This window comes from Leptonychotes weddellii, chromosome 14 (genome assembly GCF_054177405.1).
Source record: "Leptonychotes weddellii isolate Sample4059 chromosome 14, ASM5417740v2, whole genome shotgun sequence".
In the NCBI taxonomy this organism is placed as follows: domain Eukaryota; kingdom Metazoa; phylum Chordata; class Mammalia; order Carnivora; family Phocidae; genus Leptonychotes; species Leptonychotes weddellii.
The window spans coordinates 5,604,724-5,622,458 of NC_138382.1; the positions used below are offsets into that span (position 1 = coordinate 5,604,724).

The following is a 17,735-nucleotide window of genomic DNA, read 5'->3' on the forward strand; positions in this document are numbered from 1 at the left end:
TGTCAGGAGGTCAGTAGTAGCCTAAAAACTGAGTCACTCACCTCACTTCTTCTCATCACGTAGGCATTTTATCAAATCACATCATCACAAGAAGGGTGAGTACATGCAATAAGATATTTTGCAAGAGATCACATTCACGTGACTGTTATTACAGTATATTGTTATAATTATTTTATTATTAGTTATTGTTGTTAATCTTTTACTAAGCCTAATTTATAAGTTAAACTTTACCGTAGGTAGGTATGTGTAGGAAAAAAAGGTAGTGTCTATAGGATTCAGTGCTATCTGCAGTTTCAGGCATCCACTGGGGGTCTCGGAACTGTGGATAAGGGGGGACAACTGTACCAGACTGAACATCCATATCTTGTCACCTGGGAGTAAACTGATCGCCAGCAAGTTTCCATTATTACTGTATTCAATAGTGTATGGCATGCCCCTTGCCCATAGCCTAGCTAATGCCAGATATTATCATTTGAATTTATTGTGTTTGCAAAGTATATAATTTCTTTCTTTATTTTTTTTTAAGATTTTATTTATTTATTTGACAGAGATACATAGAGAGAGAGGGAACACAAGCAGGGGGAGTGGGAGAGGGAGAAGCAGGCTTCCCGCGGAGCAGGGAGCCTGACATGGGGCTCGATCCCAGGACCCTGGGATCATGACCTGAGCCGAAGGCAGACGCTTAACAACTGAGCCACCCAGGCGCACCGTATATAATTTATTTAAAATATATTTTACTATATGTGTTGGCCCCTTTATAGATATGATTTGTGACAACCTAAAATATAAAATTTACTTCTTAAAAATTTCCATTTTCCCATAATTTGTTTTCTTTCTTTTCTTCTGTATAACGTGATTTTCAGTGTCCTTTAATTACTTGCAGAGTGATGTCTGGATGTTAACATTGCCCTTTGGTATATATTCCTGATGTTTTTACCAAAGTTTTTTTTTTTTTTTTTTAAAGATTTTATTTATTTATTTGCGAGAGAGAATGAGAGACAGAGAGCACGAGAGGGAAGAGAGCAGAGGGAGAAGCAGACTCCCCGCCGAGCAGGGAGCCCGACGCGGGACTCGATCCCGGGACTCCAGAATCATGACCTGAGCCGAAGGCAGTCGCTTAACCGACTGAGCCACCCAGGCGCCCCTTTACCAAAGTTTTTAATAAGTTATGCTTAATGCATATGTATGTCTCCTGTTTTGTTGTATTCTTTTGATATTTTATTGTTTGAATCTTTCGTTTTCTTAAGAACATGGGAGAAGGAAAGTGAGTCTGGCAGCTTCCTGAGCTAAAGCAGAGGTGGCCGTGGAGGCTTTTATGAGGATCATAGTTTTGCCAGCTGGGGCTGTACCTAGAACAAGACACGGGCCCCGAGGAGTTGAGGGGACCCGGAATTCTGTAGCTCTTTCTTCTGCCTCTCGGCCTACTGGCCGAAGCAGACCCTGAAAACAGAGAAGAACCCCACTTTCTGTGGATCTAAGGATAGGAACTCTTGTATATATCAGGGCTGTCTTAGGTAGAACAGAGGGAAGATCAGAGATGCTTCCTACCTGCTTTTCAGAAATTCTTACTGAATATTTTTCAGCCTAAAAGTGATAGGCTAAAATCAAGGTATTGAATTTTTTTCCATAGTTTTTTTTTTCTTTCTTATTTGGCCTTATTTTATGTTCAAACATATATCAATGCAAATTGACAAGTTATATTTCGGTGTTAATGAAGTAGAAGCAGGCCCATTTTGATCTTATTTAGTTCTACATGAAGTTTTAAAAAATGACCCAATACCTGGGGCGCCTGGGTGGCTCAGTCGGTTAAGTGTCTGCCTTCAGCTCAGGTCATGATCTCAGGGTCCTGGGATCGAGCCCCGCATCGGGCTCCCTGCTCAGTGGGGAGCTTGCTTCTCCGTCTCCCTCTGCCCCTCCCCCTGCTTGTGCTCTCTCTCTCTCTCTGACAAATAAAAAAATAAAATCTTAAAAAAAAATAACCCAATACCTAAATACTCCTACTGTAAAAATTTACCACAAAGTTATATAAAATAAAAAGTTAAAAACCACATTCGTCAACAACCTCTGACAATAATTACTACTAATAATTTGTTGTGTTTCTTTTTAGGTATTTTCAGATATATGTATATATAATACATTTGGTGTATTCAGTGAAATCTCAAATACATTTATATGTACACACGTATGTATACATGAATGTACTTTATATATCTAGTATTTAATATATGTGTGTTTAGTATACACATTGGTTGAATATACATAGTCTGCAACTTGCTTTTTAATGTTTGATATATCTTAGATTACCATATGTTTTTCATGTGACCAGAAATCCACCTGTGAGAAGGTTGCGAGAGTAGTTCAAGGCCATGATGATTGGAGAACTTTGAGGCTGGGTGCATGCCTACAGGTTATAACTCAGAAGCTACTCAGATATGAAATGGAGGCTGTATGATACTTATTTTCCTCTTGTCTTCAGTCCTTGTATTGCGGATTGTCGTTTTTAGTAGCATTAGATTAGAATTGCTCAAAATAATTTCGCTCAGCTTCAGGTGCATTACAGGTCGGTCCACAACGGGTCCAACGTCTGCGTATTGAGGGTGTGCTCAGAACATGCCCCACACTGCTGTTGGTATCACGCCCATGGCCCCAGGCAGGACGGTGGTGGTGAGCCCTCTTGCTGTGCTGGTTCTCGATGCTTGATAATTAAGCAAAAATGATTTGTCTCATGTAGGCAGCACCGTGGGGTCACAGGGGCTACATTTAGGTTCGCAGGGACCCGTCCTTCACGTGGCTGAAATCCTTCACTTTTCATTTTGCTGCAGATACTATTTTATTGTTTGATGTTTATTCACATCGCTTTCCAACACACCTATAGTCAAAAGACATGTTATGACCGTTGTGTTAATGGCATGAGTTCCTTCGATGTGCCTATGGCTTTACTGCTAGCGATGTCCAAGGATTCGGCTCAGAAGCCATGAAGACTCCTCTGGTTCCTGTTTACAAAAGCTGGGAGAAAGCAAACGGACACAGGGGGGCAGCAGCTGATCCTGTCTGCGCGGGCGCTTAGCTTTCTTCCTACCCATCTCTTAGATGAAAGCCTCTCGCCTGGGAGACTCGTGGGTTCCGTCCAGCTGTAAACTGCTAACTCAGTGGGCACCATTCCCTCAGGCAGACGTCGTTTGATGCTTCGTAGTGGTGTTCATGAGGCATCGAGAGTGGAAGAACTCCTGCCCCAGATAACAGGGGTTTGAAATCCTGCTTTGCCGCGTGGCATCCTATGTGCGTCCTGCCCGCAGAGCCGGTTTCCTTCTCTGTACAGAAGGCACCACATGAGACTCCGTCACGGGGCAAGCTGTCAGTTCTGGTATGCTCCGTAAACGGTAGATTTTTCAAGACAACATTGTTACGAAAATGACTGTTTTTCTCGAAGGCTCATTTGTTTTCCTTTTTTCGGGGGAAAAGTTTTTCACTGACGGCATTGATGATGTCCCAGTCTGAGCCTGTAAGAATGTGATTTCTTTCAGACATTTCCCTTGGCCTCTGAGAATCACTCAGCCTGTGTATATGCTCATTATTTATAACTGAGGCTCCTGTAGCGTCCCCTTGCTGTGCAGACATTTTTACACTGGGTGGCAGGTTGGACTCCAGAACACGACCAAAGCAGAGAGAGAGAGAGAGAGAGAAATGAGACACATCAGCCTTTTATTTCTCTTCTCCAATTTCAGTCTCTTTAGTCCTGTGATTCCAAAGATAGGAGATGAGCCTGCCTCCGATTCTCTGGCCTCTTTATTTTTATTTTAATTCTTGCTAAATACACGCATCGTGATTTGGTAGCTGTCATGTTGGATGCAGTGAGAAGAGCTGGCCAAAAACCTATGGAAGGCGAAAGGAGAAGCCCAGCGTGGAGAACATCACACCGTGCATGTAGGGGTTTATTGGAGTAGGAGCATATGATCGAAAACACATGATGTCCAGAGACCAGTGTGGTGCTGGGACCTCTGCTGGGTTGGTGTCGTGGAGCAGTCCCGATGATGGCAGGTGATGTTAGGCAGTGTGCTTGGCACTTTATACATGTCATGTGCCCTCACAGTAGCCCCAGGGGGCAGGTACTATTAAGACTTTTATGTTTTCCTGAAGAGGAAGCTGAAACTAGGAGATTATGTCATTTGCTCCTGGTCGCAGAGCTGGTAAATGGTGGAGCAGGGGTTTGAACCAGCTCTGTCTCAACCTAGAAACAGTTCTTAACCACCAAACCACATGCCTCAGTAGAAAGCTGTGTTTCGTTGCTAGTGATGGGTGAGGAGATTGTCACATCACCGCCCGTTTTCAGGTTGCACTTGTGAGGTCTCTGAGTGGAGGAAGTCCCTGGCCAGCAGAGTTGGGATGTCATGCCCATTACAGAGGGAGCCTGTCAAAGGAGCACTGATGAAAAGGAGGCTGGGATGAAGCAGAAGATCCATCTTAGAACTCCCCCCACCTTCCCACTGCCTCCCCACCTTCCTCTTTATCATCAATGTACATTGTATATTCATTTGTGTAATTGTTCCTCACTTGTGGACTGTAAGCTCCGGGAAGGCAGGAATTATACCCATGGTGTTTCCTGTTAAACACCCAGGATCTAGAATTGCCGGCACACGGTAGGTCCTCAGTGCATATTTCTTGAACGTATGAATGAAAAGAGATTGAAAAGATGGAAAAGAAGTGATTGAGAAATGAATGAAGGGTAGGAGTTGGAAAGATTTTAGAGGACTTTTCGTACGTCTCCTTCTCTCACGGTGGTGGAAACTGAGTCTCAAAGAGGGTAACGAATGCTAACTGAGCACCTGATGTAAGCAGAGCCTTAAGTTCTCTCACATCATCTGCTCGGAGGCAGCTCCAGGAGGCTGCACGACACCTCTCTTTTCTGACTGCCTCTGAAATGCGGTTGTAAAAGGGCGCCTGGGTGGCTCAGTCGGTTGAGTGTCCAACTCTTGGTTTCAGCTCCGGTCGTGGTCTTGAGGTCCTGGGATCGAGCCCCGCATTGAGCCCCACCCCACTGAGTCGGCTTCTTTCCCTCTCCCTCTGCCCCTCCCCACCCCACTCTCTCTCTCTCTAAATAAACAAATTCTAAAAAATCTTTAAAATGGAGCGCCTGGGTGGCTCAGTTGGTTAAGCGACTGCCTTCGGCTCAGGTCATGATCCTGGAGTCCCTGGATCGAGTCCCGCATCGGGCTCCCTGCTCGGCAGGGAGTCTGCTTCTCCCTCTGACCCTCCCCCCTCTCATGTGCTTGCTCTCTCTCATTCTCTCTCAAATAAATAAATAAAATCTTTAAAAAAAAAAATCTTTAAAATGTCCATCCTTAATGATCTCTCCAGGGGCCTGTGAGAGACACTGGCAGAATGGCCCCCTTCCAGGTGAGGCGGTCTTGGCTGGGGCCCGTGCTGGTAACTGCCCCGCACTCACACCCTCTAGGGACGTCCCTGCCAGGGATGGAGTAGTAAATGTAACACTCCCAGCACTGATGGGAGCAGGTCACAAACGCATGTGTGATGCCAGTCTTGGTTCGCGGTATGTTTTGGATAGAAAGTGAAAGAGGCTGGGGCGCCTGGGTGGCTCAGTCGGTTAAGTGTCTGTCTTCAGCTCAGGTCAGGATCCCGGGGTCCTGGGATGGAGCCCTGCATCGGGCTCCCTGCTCAGTGGGGAGTCTGCTTCTCCCTCTCCTCCTCCCCCCTACTTGTGTCTCTCTCTGTCAAATAAATAAATAAATAAATCTTTAAAAAAAAAAGAAGAAGAAGAAAGTGAAATAGGGTAATGTGGTGGGGAGCACCAGGCTCCTTTAGGTTGGGGTACCTCCTTCTGATGAGATGACATTTCAGCCGAGGCCCCTCATTGGATAGGAGGGAGCCAGCCATGCAGAGATCCGGGGAAGGAAGACGACAGGGAGAACGCAGGGCAAGCATCTAAGGTAGAGGCGAGCTTGGTGTGTTTGAGGGACAGCAGGAAGGGCAGCAGGGCGGACGTGGCATGAGCAAGGAGGAGAGTGGTAACAGATGATGGAGGAGGGGTTAGGCGAGGCTGATTACACGGAGTCTTGAAGGCCAGGATAAGATGCTTAGGTTTTATTCTAGCAGGATGGGGAGCCCGTTGGAAGGTTTTAAGGAGATGGAAAGGTACAATGTGATGTATTTATAACATGGCAGTGTGTGGAGGACAGGTTTGAGTGCAGGACAGTGGAAGCAGGGAGACCAGCTCGGAGGCCGTGGCAGTGGTCGGGGAGACAGGTGGTGGGGCTGGGACCAGCCTGGTGGCCGTAAGGGTGGAGAGAGGACACAGATTTTAGATTTATTTTGGAGATGGAGTCAACAGGACTTAGCTAATGGGTTCATGTGAGGAGCGAAAAGAGTGGAATCAAGGATAAATCCTAGATTTTTGGCTCAAGCATGTGGTATTGGTTCTTCTGATGGGAGGCTAAGGGAGAGCTTACTTGTGGGAAAAATTCAAGAGTTCTGTTTTGGACCTGTTATCTCGGAGACATGAGGAGACGTTCAAAGTGAGACTTGAAAGACGAACGGGATTTCACCTGGAATGGGAAGGAAGAAAGGACGTTTTGGAAGGAACAGCGTGGGCTGAGGAAGTCCGTACGTAGCAGAGGAGGGGAAGATGGATCATCAGTCCGTGTGGCTGGTGCATGTCTGAGATGAGAGGAGAGGAGTGGAAAGACATGATATCGTGATGAAAAAGAGAGAATGCGTTCTTTTTGCACTTCAATCCTTATGAGAACCCAAGCATTTGTGTTGAGTGGGATAAGTAGGATGTGCCAGAAATACACCTATCAGAGTTCTTCTCAAAATCAAATGGCGGTCACCAAATGGTAAAACTACCTCATTGACTATGGTTTCTTTTTTGGCGGTGCTCTGTCCAGGGTCCACTCTCGGTCGGAATCTCTGGTGTAGCACCTGCTGTGTAGACAAGGAGGGCCCTGCTGGTAGCTTCTCAGTCCTCTTAGACCCGAGATCTTCTTTTGGTAATGAGTGTTTTGTAGCATCCCTTTTGCCATACTGAAATGATATTCATGGTTGCTATAACCAGCTTACACAAATCGCTGCAAACGATGTAATATTTCAGCTGTAACAAAGGAGAAATAAAAGGAAAATGGTTTAAAACAAAATACGTGTATCAGTACACAAACGTTGAGCATAAGGAAGTATTTAGATGTGGCATGATTTTCAAAATAGCCAGTAGGGTCTCAGTAAAGATCTGAACACATTTGTTCCTTAATTTACATGGTAGCTGCATTCCTGAAAATTCAGTGTATTTTAAGATCATGCAAAGAAAATGCTCCGTGTTTGTATGTAACAGTGAGGTTCCAGGCTCAGCCAATTATAAAACAGCTTCTCACCTGAAAGAATGTTGTTATGACATTAGAATGTTGTGCGGGAGTGTCTTGAGCATTGCGAGACATCTTAGCACCTCTGGTTCCTGCCCATGAAATGTCCCCCCAAATTTTTGGGAATGTCCCTGTGGCTGGTACCAGTCCTGCTAAGAACCACAGCTTTGGCTGTTCTGTGGGCCATGGGGATGCTGATATCCCTGCATCAGAGGACACGTTGACCCCCCATCTCCCAGTCTGTGCTGTAACCTTTGTGTGAACGGGGCATTGTCTGCCTTGTTCCTGTTCTATCCCTAGGACTTGGCCCAAGGTGTGTCCTTAGAAAACATGGTTGAAGGAAAGGGTGGGTGGATGCATCAATGGATGGACAGACGGAGGGATGAAAAGAGATTTTTCTCTTTGTTCTGTTTTGTGGAGCAATCCTTTAGTTTTTTTTCTTCTTCTCTGTTATGACTTGGGAAGGCTTTTAAAAATGATCCATGCGATAAGAAGTAGTAGAAATCTCTTCTACTCCACCTCTTGAATAACAGGTGCTTTGATCAAAATGTCTATTTTTATCTGAATGCCATCTCGGCTGTCACCTGTCTAAGCTTTTATTTTGTTAAACTCAGGAATGTAGATCATTTTGAGAATGTAAATCTACTTATGGCTTTTCTCCTTTCTTTCTAGTGTGGGAGGAGTTGGCCTGCTATGAAGAAAACACACGGGATTTTCTTTTCCCTGAACCCAAGCTGACACCTTCGCTCCCTGGGATGTGCAGGGAGGTGCTCATGAAGACGATTGCAGGGTTTCCAGTAAGTGGTTCGTGCCCAGCCTGGACTTCTGTGGGGAGAGATTCTTGGGACTTGGACATTTTATTTCTGACAGGGCTTGTTCTTGGGCTGATCACTTCATCTTGGTTAGTACCCCTGTGTAGCAGCCCTGTTTAGATGCCCCATTCAAAAACCAAATTATACTGATTCCCCCCACTGCTGATCTGAGAGGTGGTGGTGGGGGAGGGGTCTTAACCTAATCAGGCCAAATCATTGCCTTATTCACACTGTCACATACTTACAAGGATGCTTTTCCACCTCCTCTTAATGCAGACTAATGGAAAGATTTAATACCAGTTTATTTAATCGTAGCTATTGTTTTAGTAGTAATAATGCACTTGATCTTAGCCAAAAGGCCGAGAAGCGATTTTTTAGTAGTAATAATGAAAGCAAATAGAATCGTGAGAGTAATAATGCCACCTCTCATTTATTTTGAGCCTTCGGGTTTTCCTTTTTTTTTTTTTAAGATTTTATTTATTTATTTGACAGAGAGAGACACAGCGAGAGAGGGAACACAAGCAGGGGGAGTGGGAGAGGGAGAAGCAGGCTTCCCGTGGATCAGGGAGCCCGATGCAGGGCTTGATCCCAGGACCCTGGGATCATGACCTGAGCCGAAGGCAGATGCTTAATGACTGAGCCACCCAGGCGCCCCGAGGTTTTGGGTTTTCCTACGGTATGTTATTTTCGTGATGGCTCTCGTCAGCCAAGGCAGATGTCAAGAGTCTTCACTTAATGGCAAGGAAAGGGACAGAGGTTCACAGAGATACTACTAAAGGCTCTTAAAAGACACAGTAGTTATTCAGATAGCAATCTGTTTTGCGGGCATTACCTGAACCCAAATTCAGGACATTCATTTTGCTGGTATCTGTGATGGTTTCTAACCCCACAGCAGCTCTGACAATTTTCTCAACCTTTATGTTACTTGGATGGTCTCTGTTGGAAGGGCCACAGCTTTATGAATTTTTTTTTTTAAAGATTTTATTTATTTATTTGACAGAGAGAGACACAGCGAGAGAGGGAACACAAGCAGCGGGAGTGGGAGAGGGAGAAGCAGGCTTCCCATGGAGCAGGGAGCCCGATGCGGGGCTCGATCCCAGGACCCTGGGATCATGACCTGAGCCGAAGGCAGACGCTTAATGACTGAGCCACCCAGATGCCCCCACAGCTTTATGAATTTAAAAAGCCTATTTAATACTCACCTTTTCTCTTACTCCCCCATGAATCGTTATTGTTATAATTTCATAAAATGTTATCACTTCCCGTTTTGTTGAGAGTAAGTGCAGAATATGTAACATGAGGACCCTTGTTTCTGTGATGTTTATGATGACAGAACTTCTAGTTCTAATATTTCAAGCAGCAAACATGCATCCAAAGTTGGCCTCATCAGAATTGCTAATGAGCATAACTTTAAACCCTTCATAATCTTTGACGGTTTGGTGAAGCTCGCTGACACCATTTTTTCCCCTCAGAGATACTCTTTGTCTGTCACTTAAATCTGTGGTACTCGTGAGAAGGCTTGCCTTTATTATTTTGAGTTATTGGTATATTGCTCTTCAGACGCTAAAAGGACAAAAACTGGTGAGAATCAAGTAGGGGATACTCTTTATATTAACTTTGGTTTGCCTGAGTTTTCTGTGTAGTCAAAGCCATCTGCAAACACGGGGCTGGTATGCAGCTGGGTATCACGACGAGGAGAAACACACGTTCTTGTCTTCTCCCAAATGTTGTCTCTGTTTACAAACTTCATGAGCATAAGTAGGAAGAAGAATGTATAGGAAGTTGTGTTTATAGTTATTCATAAACGAAGGTAGTCATCAGAGAAAGGGCTTTAAACCGCAGGGAAAGATCCTCACACATTAGAGGTAAAGTATCAGTGAAGTTATGAAAACTATGTTTTAAACCATTTGTAAAAAGAAAGCGGAACTCAATTTCTCTCAAATGTTCTAGAAGGTAAAACAAAACCAGTCGCCACAGTTTTTTTTTTTTTAAGATTTTATTTATTTATTTGAGACAGAGAGAATGAGAGAGACAGAGAGCACATGAGAGGGGGGAGGGTCAGAGGGAGAAGCAGGCTCCCCGCTGAGCAGGGAGCCCGATGCGGGACTCGATGCGGGACTCGATCATGGGACTCGATCATGGGACTCCAGGATCATGACCTGAGCCGAAGGCAGTTGCTTAACCAACTGAGCCACCCAGGCGCCCCAGTCGCCACAGTTTTAATGACGGCTGACATTTGCTACGTTCTCCCTAGATGCCAGGTATCATGCTGAGTTTGATACGTGACTTATCTTGTTCCATCCTCCTTAACCCTGCAAGGTGGCTGCTATTCTTTTCCTGTCTTATGGTTGGGGAAGCTGGCAGAGGGAGTTTAAGAAATGTGCTCGAAGCCACAGGGCTGGTGAATGATGGAGCAGGGTTCTCATGCTTTCTTGTCGGGCTTGGTCACTGCAAGAGGCTGATTCTCTCATGGATTACAGGTGTCGGTGAGGCAGATCATTCACTTCATTATTTTCTCTTAAGTTATTAATTCATTAAGAATTAGATTTATTTCCTCCACAAGAATGTGACTTTTTCTTGGTATTTCCATATTTCATTTTATTTCACTTGATACCTTGACAGCTTTTTCTCCCTCCTTTTCTTGGCAAGGTCAAGAATTTTGTTTTGTTTTGTTCTGTTTGGGCTTTTTGCTTAATTTTAATTTTTTTTTTTTTTTGAAAACTGAGCTTTATGCCGAACATGGGGCTCGAACTCACGACCCCAAGATCAAGAGTCGCACGCTCTACCTACTGAGCCAGCCAGGCGCCCCAAGAATTTTCTTTTTAATGTAATTTGTTTTCCTGTTAGGTCAAGACTGACTCTGTAAAGTAAGCAGAAAGAATATTATTATTTCTTAATTATTAACTTTTAGTTAATAATTTCATTTTTCCTTTAGTGCTGTGATTCTAGAAAAATTGTACTATTAAATCCATTTGTTGGCCTAACCATCATCACCCTCCTCCTGTTGCTAAGGAAACTGGGCAAGAGAGAGCCTGTAAATTTCAGCTCTCATCTATTATACTAAAATCAGTACTGCTGTGAAAAAGGAAGTACATCCCCCCTTATGGTCTGAAGTCATTGTCAGGAGTGGAGGTTATGGGAGGCGAACAAGAATGTGTTACAGGGTGTGGATTCCTTGCAGGTAGAGCACCCTCCTCCTCCTCTTCCTCCCCAGGCAAACTGGAGCGGGGGTTTGAAGGCTGGCCAGGCAGCCACATGTGCAGAGGTTAAGTGTGGGCCCCGACTGTCTGGGTTCAGTCCCACTTGGGTCACTCAGTGACTGTGACTTTGGGTAAATTACTTAGTCTCTGTGTACCTCAGTTTCCTCAGCTGTAAAATGCACTGATAATAGTACTTCCCCCATCACACGAGGGTGAAATCTATGTGTCGTGTTTAGCATGCTATCTGGCATATAGTCAAGCACACGATGTGAACGGTTACAGTTTGTCGTACTGTCATTCAGGGGTTAACATGGCCTCCCCGCGAGGCGATGAGACAGCAACACCAGTCTGTGCCTCACGTGGTGACTTGTTCAGGCTCGGACAGCTGGGCCGCGGGGGACCCGAGGTTTGGTCCACGCAAGAGGTCTCGTGATTGCACCGGTCGCGCTGTGGACCTTGGAGCTCCCCCGCCCTCCTCTTCGTGTGGACAGTCTCCTAACTGGAGGTCAAGCTGCTCTGGCCATATGTCTTGTACAATGTTTGACATATGCCCCCCTGCATCATCGGGCTCTGCAGCAACAGGGCTCATGTGTTTGCAAGCCCAGAAATCTTGAGTCACCCCAGTCCAGGCCTACCACGTGTATGGGCATACTGCATTCTAGAGGCCAAGAAAAAAAAAAGGCGCTGAGGATCTAGGCTGTGCCTGTAAGAACTTGTTCTGCAGACCAGATGAATGCACAGGAATGAACGTGCAGAGGAAGGAATAAATAGGCAGGAAACAAGCTAACTCCTGGCTCTCCCGATCCCCAGCTGTGTGACATCAGACAGACAAAAAATGGGGACATAATTGTGTGCTACCCAGGCTGTGTGTATATGTTTTATTTTTCAGCTTTACTGATGTATAATCAACAAATATTGTATACATTTAAGGTGTACAACTTGATGTTTTGATATACAATGTGAAAGAATTGCCACAATCAAGCTAATTAACTTATCCATCACTTATTATTACTCGTTTAGCCTTTTCCTTTTTCTTTTATTTTTTCTCTTCCTTCCTTCCCTCCCTCCTTCCCTCTTCCTTCCTTCCCTCTTCCTTCCTTCCTTCCTTCTTTCCTTCCTTCCTTCTTCCCTCCTTCCCTCCCTCCCTCCCTCTCTTTCTCTCTCTTTCTTTCTTTCTTTCTTTCGATGCTTAAGATCTACCCTTATAGAAAATTTCAAATTTACACTATAGTATTATTAACTATAGTCACATTGCTGTACATCAGATAGACCTCTAGAACTTAGTCATCTTGCATAATTTGTGCCCTTGACCACCATCTCCCCATTTCCCCCATCCTCCAGCCCCTGGCAAACAGCACTCTCTGCTCCTATGAATTTGGCTGTTTCAGATCCCACACATAAGTAAGGCCTCTGTGTCTGGCTTATTTCACTTAGCATAATGTCCTCTAGATTCTTTTATGTTGTCATAAAAGGCAGAATTCCTTCTTTTTAAAGGCTGAATAGTATTCCATCATATATATATTTGTTACGTATATATTTTAGGTAATATGTGTGGATTATGCCAACTGCACAAAAAAGTAATTAGGTTCTTACATGCTTTCAAGTTAGATGGGATGGGCTAAGAATCTATTTCCAGTAATTTTATTTGCTGCTTTTATGCTGTTTTATTTTTAGGGCATTGCTCCCAAAATAGAGTTTTCTACAAGGACAGCCATCAGAGAACGAGTGTTTCTGCAAAGAAACAGATTTTCTGTAAGTATAACCAAGAAGCCAGTGATAGGACTGTCATGAATTTTCTCCACAGATTTAAAGAATTTCAGCGCAAACTTGGTTACCAAGTTTAGATGGCAACTGGATGAATAGAAACCTGGAGATTTATCACTAGGTTTGAATTTCTATATTCAGACTATTTGTTCAGCCTATCACATTAGAGTGAGTGTGTTTGACATGTATTCATCATGGTATAGTTGGTGGGACAGGGGATATAAAAGCTAAAATCACAAGTTTGACATAAGTAGGCTTGTTTCCCTGACTGGACTCTGACTACTGTCAAGATAGCTTTCTTGTTATTGTTTCACGACTTTTACTCTTGATCTTTTGAGTAACAGTGTTCCTTCTTTCTTTCGCTGAGGCCACAGCTCAGAGTTGTATTTGTGGGTCCTCTAGGCCTTGGGGCATCCTTGAGCACCCCCTCCATTTCACTGTCATGTTCAGCCCTAATTTCCCTGTCACTCTGATTGCTTTCGGCCTTTCTTTTTACCTTGTTGTACATAATTTTTAATGATTTAAAATCCTTTGTAGAACAATATGGAAAATGAATGAATGTAATTTGTAAAGCTCCTTCAGGTACTTTGCTTGTCATCCCAAATCTTGCTTGGTGTCTTGGAAAATCCTTGGAAGTGTAGGCTGTGGGTTAGGGGGACTGAATGCAAAGGGTCACTAATCTGTGCAAAGCCATCAATCCTCTGGGCATCATAACTCATAATAGGAGGCAAATGATTAATTTTAAGGAAGGCATTGGCTGCTTTTTATTTTTTAAACATTTTAAAAATTGATTTATTTATCTTAGAAAGAGAGAGAGAGAGAGCATGAGCAGGAGGGGCAGAGGGAGATGGAAAGAGAATCCCAAGCAGACTCTACACTGAGCACAGAGCCGGACATGGGGCTTGGTCTCATGACCCTGAGATCACAACCTGAACTGAAATCAAGAGCTGGTTGCTAACTGACTGAGCCACCCAGGCGCCCCTGCACTGTTTGCTTTTTAGTTTTTCCCTATTTACCCACTATTTTCTCCAGTCTGATATGGGTGCACAGTGATCTTTCAGTCTGTCTCTCTCTTCCACTCCGCCATTTTTATCTTGTTTTGGCCTCTTAATATAGGTCTTCCATTAAGTGTTAACTTTTTAAAGTAATAGCTCTTACCATTTTTTTTTCTTATAACAAAAGTATTTAATTTAGAAAACTAGAAAATACAGATAAGCAAACAGGACAAAATAAAAATAAAATTGCCTGTCATTCTTATTATGTAGGGATGGGCATGACTCATTTTTTTGAGTATATTCTTCAGTACACACACACACACACACATATTATTTTAATTTTAAAAGACTAGGATCATGCAATACTGCGTATAATTTTGTATCTTTCCTTTTCATTTAATATGCTATGGACATGTTTCTCACATCCTTTTTTAAGATTTATTTATTTATTTTAGAGAGAGAAAGAGAGCACGAGCAGGGGGAGGGGCAGTAGGAGATGGAGAGAGAGAATCTCAAGCAGACTCCACACTGTGGGTGGAGCCTGATGCGGGGCTCCATCTCACAGCCCTGAAATCATGACCTGAGCCAAAATCAAGAGTCGGATGCTTAACCGACTGAGACACCCAGGCGCCCCGTTTCTCACATCCTTAAGTATTCTTACGCCAGGCAGTTTTTCACGGCTTCATAGCTAGCTGTTGTATGGACATACCATGATTTGGTCAGTGGTTTTCCTGTTGTTGGGCACTTCACTGAGACAGTAGTCAGAGTCCAGTCAGGGAAACAAACCACACCTGTTCTTTTAGTAAAAAGATTTAATTAATTAAATGTTTTTTAAAAAAAAGGCCAAACAGGGGTTGAAGAACTGAAGGGTAAAAGGGTCACTGAAGTGACAGACATAGTAACTAGAGGAAGCAGCTTCCATCCCTAGGGCTGGCGAACCAGGGGAAGAGGTGGGGACATCATGGATGTAGGAGCCTGAGGAAGAGACCCCACACAGGTGGGACCAGACCTGTGGGGAGGGGCTGCTTGCCTGCGCACTTCCTTGGGGGTTCAGAGGCGGGGCTCTGATGAATGGGACTCAGACCTCTGTGAGGGACAGTGCTCACTGCTGGTGCCTCTGGAGCTTGGAGGGCGGGTCCTGTGGGGCAGGACTCAAAGCTCTGGGGCGGGGGTACTCTGGCTGGCTGGTGCTGGGAGGTCTGAGGGGGGCACGGTGAGGCTCGGTCTGGGGTTATGGGGGGAAAACTATACACTGGCACCGTGTGCCTCTCTCAAGGTGAAGCCTGGTTGCTGGGGTGACGCTGTCGGGAATAGAAGGCAGAACTGGGAGTGGGAGTCCTGGCTTCCTCCTCCCGGCTTGCAGCCTCCTTCTAGCGCCTCCTAGTGGTGGAGCCTCTACTGAACAGCTGAAAAGAGCAGAAGGGATTGCCCCAGTACCCTAAAGCTGAATATTAGAGCAAAGTGGGTTTGGAGCGGAGTGGGAACTGCTTACTCACCAGTATAGCTGATTTCTCATTTTTTGAATGGTTATAAGAATGTCTGTAGCTGGGGCGCCTGGGTGGCTCAGTTGGTTAAGCATCTGCCTTTGGCTCAGGTCATGATCTCAGGGTCCTGGGATCCAGTCCCGCATCGGGCTCCCTGCTCAGCGGGAAGCCTGCTTCTCCCTCTCCCTCTGCCCCTGCTAGTGTTCTCTCTCTCAAATAAATAAAATAAAATCTTTTTTTAAAAAGAAAAAGAATGTAGCTATACACATACATAATTATTTCCTTATAATAAATTCCTTGAAAAATTGCTGGACCCGGATGTGGGCCAGATTCGCCCCCCCATCAATCATCATGATGAGGGAGGAGTGTCTGATACCTTCCAACTTTCTCCTACTGCAAATAATTTTCACTGTTTCTGGCTGAAATATATTACACCAGCGAGTTATAACTACTAGTGATGTTAAGCTGAGCTGAAGAAAAACTAAGGAGAGAATACCCTTTTTTAAGTTCATGTTTGGCAAATCTGAGATGTTCAGTCTTCTTCCTTAGTTAAATAAAGTTCAGTTCAATATAGTTATATTCTGATTGAATTTTTCTTTTTTCTCCATTTCCCATTTTTAAAAACAGTGTTTCTTGTTTTGGTTTCAGGAAGAAAGATATAATAAGTCAAGAAGGCCTTTATCTGCAACAGATGGACCCAAGCTCCCCATAAATAATATGAAGATGACGCCAAAGGAGAGTAATCTCAACAGACTGCCCCAAAGCATGCAGTCCCGTGCTCCCTCTCCCGTTTCCCCCTGGCGCTGCTTTCACGACCAGCCAGCTCAGCTGAACCTTGGAAATAACATCAGAATCTCCGGGGGAAGCAAACCTCCATTTGTAGTTAGACACGTGAGCCTAAAATTTTTTTCAGAGTCTGGAAGGGTGAAGGTGCGAATGAGGATAAAATCCAAGAAGTTTGGGCCATAAAAACAAATGGGTGATATTAAATAAAGAGGGAATTCATTTTTTTTTTTGAACTAGAAACATTTTATTTTTTTATCTATTATTTTTTTATGTATTTTTGTATTATGTTCAATTAGCCAACATAGAGTACATCATTAGTTTTGGATGTAGTGTTCAACGATTCCTTAGTCGCTTATAACAACACCCAGTGCTCATCACCACACGTGCCCTCCTCAATACCCATCACCCAGTTACCCAGTTACCCTGTCCCCCCACCACCCCTCCCCTCTGAAACCCTCAGTTTGTTTCCCGGAGTCCAGAGTCTCTCATGGTTTGTCTCCCTCTCTGATTTCTTCCCATTCAGTTTTCCCTCCCTTCCCCTGTGGTCCTCTGTATTATTCCTTATGTTCCGCATATGAGTAAAACCATATGATAATGGTCTTTCTCTGCTTGACTTGTTTTACTTAGCATAATCCCCTCTAGTTCCATCCATGTTGATGCAGATGGTGGGTATTCATCCTTTCTGATGGCTGAGTAACAGTCCGTTGTATATATGAACCACATCTTCTTTATCCATTCGTCTGTTCATTTTTTTTTTTTTAAAGATTTTATTTATTTGACAGAGAGAGACACAGTGAGAGAGGGAACACAAGCAGGGGGAGTGGGAGAGGGAGAAGCAGGCTCCCCGCAGAGCAGAGAGCCCGATGCGGGGCTCGATCCCAGGACCCTGAGATCATGACCTGAGCCGAAGGCAGACGCTTAACGACTGAGCCACGTAGGCACCCCTCGTCTGTTCATTTTTTTAAAAGATTTTATTTATTTATTTATTTATTTATTTATTTATCAGAGGGAGAGAGAGAGCACAAGCATGGAGGAGGGGCAGAGGCAGAGGGAGAAGCAGACTCCCCGCTGAGCAGGGAGCCCAGTGCGGGGCTCGATCCCAGGACCCTGAGATCATGAGCCAAAGGCAAACGCTTAACCGACTGAGCCACCCAGGTGCCCCTAAAGAGGGAATTCAAATTGAATAATAACTCTGATTAGATGAAGTTCGCTGCCTAGAGTCATTGTCAGGAAAGTCATACAAAGATGTCTCGTGCAGAGGACTTGCTCAGTAAATGTCAGTCCTCCCTATTTTTAATTTTTGCAAATTATTAATAGTGTGATGCCT

The 17,735-nt window shown here is 44.3% G+C and overlaps 1 protein-coding gene across 6 annotated transcripts in view; it reads left to right on the forward strand.

Moving 5' to 3' along the window:
• The window catches only part of SPATA6L (spermatogenesis associated 6 like), a 74,540-nt gene that overhangs the window by 13,968 nt on the left and 42,837 nt on the right, over nucleotides 1–17,735 (forward strand). For 5 of the 6 annotated variants that reach the window (XR_014139913.1, XR_014139912.1, XM_081802761.1 and 2 more), the window contains 3 exons: nucleotides 8,040–8,164; nucleotides 13,054–13,131; nucleotides 16,271–16,513. Coding sequence is in view for 4 of the 6 variants with exons in the window: in XM_081802761.1 (XP_081658887.1) it covers nucleotides 8,040–8,164; nucleotides 13,054–13,131; nucleotides 16,271–16,513 (446 nt within the window). In the remaining 2 variants the exon portion in view is untranslated. The remainder of the gene's footprint in view (nucleotides 1–8,039; nucleotides 8,165–13,053; nucleotides 13,132–16,270; nucleotides 16,514–17,735) is intronic. The other variant, XM_081802762.1, reaches the window with a different exon arrangement.